At 29.9% G+C, this 6,138-nt stretch overlaps 1 protein-coding gene across 1 annotated transcript; it reads left to right on the forward strand.

Annotated features, from left to right (window-relative positions):
- The first annotated feature begins 4 nt into the window (after nucleotides 1–4).
- On the forward strand, nucleotides 5–2,968 carry LOC112709755 (deSI-like protein At4g17486). The gene is made up of 3 exons (XM_025761669.3): nucleotides 5–503; nucleotides 1,244–1,531; nucleotides 2,400–2,968. Exons 1-3 carry the CDS (start codon nucleotides 365–367, stop codon nucleotides 2,678–2,680), a joined length of 708 nt encoding a protein of 235 aa, XP_025617454.1. The 5' UTR covers nucleotides 5–364; the 3' UTR covers nucleotides 2,681–2,968.
- The last annotated feature ends 3,170 nt before the right edge of the window (nucleotides 2,969–6,138 follow it).

Genomic DNA, 6,138 nt, shown 5'->3' on the forward strand with positions numbered 1-6,138 from the left:
TGTCACGCTCTGAATTATTATTTTGAGTTTCCTATACTTTATAGTTTATATAGAAACATATAAACATAACAAACAAAACATAACGCGCACACACACTCTCACTCACTCTCACTCATCACCGGCGACACCAGTCGCCGGAGGAACTCATTATTATCAATCAGAACAAGCTTCACACTCCTTTCACATTCTTCTTTGTTTTCTGCAAATTCTGATATCCAATCGGGAAAACTGAATAACTTTGAAGCGAAACAAACACTAACTGTTTTCATGTGCTGCTTCTTTTGCACGATGCTGTTTTTGTAACAGAAGCTAAAAAGAAGAAAAAGTAGGAGGAGGAGGAGGAGGAGGAGCAAAACGACGGCGTATGATGCTGTGCAGGAAAAGTTCTCGAAACGGCGTCGTTTCGGGATCGGTGCCGGTGTACCTGAACGTCTACGATCTTACGCCAATTAACGGTTACGCTTACTGGTTCGGACTCGGAGTGTACCATTCCGGCGTCGAAGGTTCTCTCTCTCTCTCTCTCTCTCTCTCTCTCTCTTTGTTTTTTAGAATTTTAATTGGAACCTTAATTTTGTTGAAACTCATCTTCATTACTCCATTTCTTTTTTTGTTTTTTTTTGGAATTTGAATCTGCAGAACGAACTATCTCAGATCTAGGATCTGTTAGTGAAAAGAAAAACGGTAGTAATGTGTTTCATTTCTATATATTGGATAAACTGCAAAATCATTTTATGCATTTTTGTAAAGTGTTCATAATTTCTCACTCAATTTTGACTAGTGTAGACTGCCGCAGAAAAATTTAGAATATCTTAGTCACAGTATAATTTAATTTCAAATGAAGTTTGTTTGTTTAGGTTTGCATTAAGAATGAAGTTTTCCTGAATTTAAGAATCTCAATTATAGGCTATGAAAATCATGAAGTTTTATTAGCATCATGTATGGTTTAAATGACTAAAGTTATGAAGATTTATTAGCTGCTCATGGTTTCAACAAAATTCGTGTATTATAGTAGAGGTTAATTGTAGTTTAAGCTAATCTTGTAAAAACATTACGTCATTTATGAAAGAACCTACTAAAAATGAATTGATCTGTAGAAATTTCAATGGTTGTGACTAGTGAGAGTGACATATTTGATTTATTAACACTGCAAAATGAAACCATATTCTATTATAAGTTGATGCATTTGACTCTGTTTTTCTCATGTAGCTGTTTGGTTTTGGTTTTGAAATTTTGTTGTTTGCAGTGCACAGTGTGGAGTATGCGTTTGGAGCTCACGAGTACTCCTCGACGGGGATATTCGAAGGGGAACCAAAGAGGTGTGAAGGGTTTAGATTCAGGAAGACAATACTGATTGGGAAAACAGATATGGGGCCGAACGAAGTGAGAGCGGTGATGGAAGAACTTGCAGCTGACTACAAAGGCAACGCCTACAACTTGATCACCAAAAACTGTAACCATTTCTGCAATGATACTTGTCTTAGGCTAACCGGAAATCCTATTCCCAGTTGGGTCAATCGTCTTGCCCGAATTGGTATGCCAACTTACTACTCATTACAATAGTCACCTTTTGATTTTAATTTAAGAATCTCAGATGCAGATACATTGTCATTACTGAATTATGAAAATTTGACAGCTGATACCATTGTGATTCCCATGATGTTATGTTGTGGTAATGGTTATAGTTATGTTGTTAATAATTGCCAAAAATTCATGAGAAAGACACAACTGCAATTTATTGGAGACCATAATTGAAACACCAGTTTTGTTTTCAATGTTTTAAAATTGAACTAGTTGTTAAATCATTACTTTTTCAGTTCACGACATGTTTGATTTCATATGTGAATTGAATCTATGTCAATTTCTTCTCCGTTCCATTTACAAACCAAACTGATACTTATAGTTGAACTTCAGTGAAATGTTGATTCAACTTATAAATGTTTAATGATTGGTTGTGTTGATCCAAATTAAAAATTTCGCAACTTGTTAGACTTCTACAACTTTTGATGCTAATGCACTGTCTTGCTTTCTAGTTTTACTCCACTTCTCCAACTTATAATACCTTTTTGCAGTACCTTATGATTGTTAAGTGGTGATGAAAATTACTTAGCTATGATTTGTGCACATTCAAGTTGAACTCTCATGTTGATCCCTCACTTAGTAGAATAAGACTTGGTTGTTAGGGTAAATTACATTCAAATCCCTCACTCACTCACATGCATTAAATTTTATAAGATACAGGGATGCCGGGTATTCTATAATTTTAATATTGCATAACCTCATTGCAGGTGAAATTTACTGTATCTATTTTTACATTATAGTTGCACAGTTTTGGTTGAATTAATCCAACATTGATTGAATTTTTTTTTCTTTTTGGATTGGTTGGGCAAATTTCATGGCAGGTTTTATGTGCAACTGTGTTCTTCCCGTGACATTGAACTCGACCAAAGTTAGGCATCATAGAATAGAAGACAAGCCATGTGAAGCAGAGAAGCAAGCATTGAAAAGTGACTCAGACAACAACAACAACAACAAAGATAAGAACATTGCTTCAACAAATTCAACATCTACTTCTTCCCCTGCGTCGTCTACTTCCTCAGGGATTCGCAGGGGAAGAAGTAGAACTAGGCGAGCCCTTCCACCGTCGTCGCCTTTGATTATTGGCTCTTCTTCTTCATCATAATGATGTGCACAAATTGATTTTTTTTTTTTAATCTTTGTTGTTTAGCTCAATTAAAGAAGTTGCTTTAACAGAAAAAAGAAGCAACTAACTGGGTTTTTCAAATTTAACATTTTTATGCTTCATTCTTTTCATCCAATGATCTTATAAATATATCCTCATTTCTAAGGAGAGCAAAAAATGGGATATTGACAATTTGTAATACCTAGTATCTTGCACTTCATAACTGCATTATCATTTAAATCATTGTTTAAAATTTGAAATGTATTGATGATCTTCTAGATTGGATAATCAAGTGGAAAATCACATATGAATGATGAACCAAAGAACAAAGATAATGGGAAAATATTTTAACGTTAAATTTAATGTCAGAATTTAAGAGAAATATTTGAATGAATGACTAATTCATCAAAAGATAAATTTATTACGGTACTAAATATAATTATTTAGGTTAAAGTGAATAAAAAAGAATTTGTTCGTAATTGCATAATGTTTCCTGCAAATTGACTTCAACATCTGGGTGGGGGAGGTTGTGTACAACATATAGCAAATAGAGAAAAATAATAAAAGATATGATTAATATGAGCTTTTGTTTTGTCAAAATTTAGTTTAACGTTTAGAAGGGAAAAAAAAATATCTTGAATTGCATTTCTGCCATGACTGCTTTAGAATACAACTAAACAATCCCATTAAAAAACATGTTCCAAAACACCAACATGAAATTGATTGAGTGATAGTGAAGTGCATTTTTTTTCTTTTTCATTTTTTTTCGAGTCTAAACTCTAAGAAAGTAAATATAATACTAAAAGATTGATGGAAACATTGGGCGAATATAGTTTTGAAGAATGTTATTTCAAGAATTTAAAATTGTCTAACACTCTATTTTCTCTAAACATATATTCACATTTGTTCCTTGAAAATGTCTAGGAATTAAATTTTTAAGTTAATCATCAATGAATATTTTTATTTTTTTTTAATTTTTATCCTATGATAATAATTCAAACGTTTAATATTTGTTTATTAACTATTTTATTCGTTGATTATTGATTAAAGAAAAATTACTTTCCTAAAACTGTTGGAATAGCATTCCACTGTAATGTTGATATTGTATAATGTATACACAATAGTGAAGTGAATTAATGATGGAATGGAACCAATTGAAAGAGAAGAATCTTTGCAAGAAAACATTATTATCTGTGCCGTAGTGAGTGTATAGTGTCCTAGATGTGAGTAATAATAATAAGGTAGCGTTTGTTAGAGAGACAGAGATTGAAAGACTGATATTGAGAGATAGAGACTGAAATAAATTTCAGTATTTTGTTTGGTGCAAAGTGGGAGACAGAAATTGAAACAAGAATGAAGCTCTAATTTAATTTGTACAAAGGGTAAAATTGGAATTAATTAATTGAAATGAGAGTATTTTAGGTATGAAATGTTATTAAAGTTTCAATATCCGTTTCTAAAAATTTCAGTCCCTGTGTCTCTACTTTTTGGAGGTACTGAAATACTGAAATTTTGGGGTCAGAAACAGAAATTTTAGTACCAGTCTCTAATCCAACAAATATGATACTGAATCTCAGTCTCTCAGTCTCTATCTCATTACCTCAAAACAAACGCTACCTAAGGATTTATCAATATTGTGTGACACATGTTAAATTTATAAATTAAATTTTTTTTATTAAAAACTAAAATTTTTTTATTAAAAATATAAAAAATTTAAGTTTTAATGTATTTATTTTATATTCATTACATAAAAATATTTAAATTTTTTTATTAATAATAAGTTAAGAACATATATTAGTTAAATTCTAATAATAATAATAATAATAATAATAATAATAATAATAATAATAATAATAATAATAATGATTATGATGATGATGATGATGAATTAATTGAAAATGGTCCTCACATTCTTGACACATGCCCATTGCCAAAGCAGTGACACTGACAGAGACATGTTCTTTGGAAGATTTGTGCTGTCATTTTCCGTCACAAAGTCTATCTGTCCCTATAAATATAATTCATTGTTTTTCTTTTTAGGGTAATGACTTTTGCTACTTAGAGCTTTAATCTTTTTCCTCCTTTGATAATTGATACTATTGGAGTCAACAAAGATGTATGTTAGAGCAACTACTTTTGACTAACAATAATAGACACAAGGAAAATACCTTATTTATTTAAATGTGTTACTTTAATAAAGATTATTTTAAGGAAAAAAATTGTGTAGCAAATTTCTCTCAATTTCCACATATATAATAGATAATAAATATTGTTAAAATATTGGTGAAACAATATACATATTTTTATCCGCATCACATTCTTGTACAATGAAAATGAAAACGTATATCTATTTATTTATAAGTCACCAAAAAAATTTTTCTATTTATTTATATTGTATTCTTTTTCCTTTTTTAGTGGTAGAATTGTGAGATTTTATAATTGATGATTCATTACATCAGGTATGAATGGGTTGGATACACGATTTCATAAAAAATCAATCTAGATTGACATATTTTTTAAAAAAAAATAATGGTGGATATAAATAAAGACTTGATTGAAAATTTTAAACTAAAAAAAATTTAACTAAAAACGCTGTGAAATTACACGTACTTGTAAAGTAATTAAATTTTGAAAAAGTATAGGGTACTAGTATATTATCGCTAATTTATTGTCAATAATAATTAATTATTATATTTTAAACATGTATATAAGGAGACACATCTAGGAGATACATCTATAAAGACACTTTTATTAGACACAATCGTAAAAAAGAGATTTTTATTAAACACATCTATAAAGACACTTCTATTAAACATAATTATAAAGAAGAATTGGCAGAAATTGGTAGAATTCTTGTTGATAACTTAGGAGAATTGTTAAATCTTAACACCTTAACATCATTCACATAATCACATCTCAATTATGAACCGTGTTCAACAATCTCTAGTACTACGGTGATGTCTGTGGTTCCAACTAATACATTGGAAATTTCTTGGAAATGATAAGTGTCCTTATGCTGGATGAGTGGCCAATTGGATTGAAAAAAAAGTGCAATAATTTATCACATGTTTGGTTTCTTTTTTGAAAAATTCTAAACCATGGTTTTACCCTATCTAAGCGCGCGCACACACATACATACATATATATAAAACTACTTTTGACAAAACCATACATAAAATTACTAACTCAAATATTTTATGATTTTGTTCAGAGTTTTTATATGCAATTATTGTGTATTTAATAAAGAAAAACTTTAAAATTTTCTAGTTAAAGTAACCTCTCAATACTTGATATTATTAAATGAATAGCGCATACTTCTAATTAATAGGTTGCCTTGGTGAATGAAAATGAAAATAGGGAAATAACTTCTTTTTAAAAAAAAAAAATCAACTTTAATAAAATGATGAATACTAATATTGGACACATTTTTGGATAAAATATAACGAGATTGCAAGAAC

The sequence above is a fragment of the Arachis hypogaea genome, chromosome 9 (genome assembly GCF_003086295.3).
Source record: "Arachis hypogaea cultivar Tifrunner chromosome 9, arahy.Tifrunner.gnm2.J5K5, whole genome shotgun sequence".
Lineage (NCBI taxonomy): Eukaryota > Viridiplantae > Streptophyta > Magnoliopsida > Fabales > Fabaceae > Arachis > Arachis hypogaea.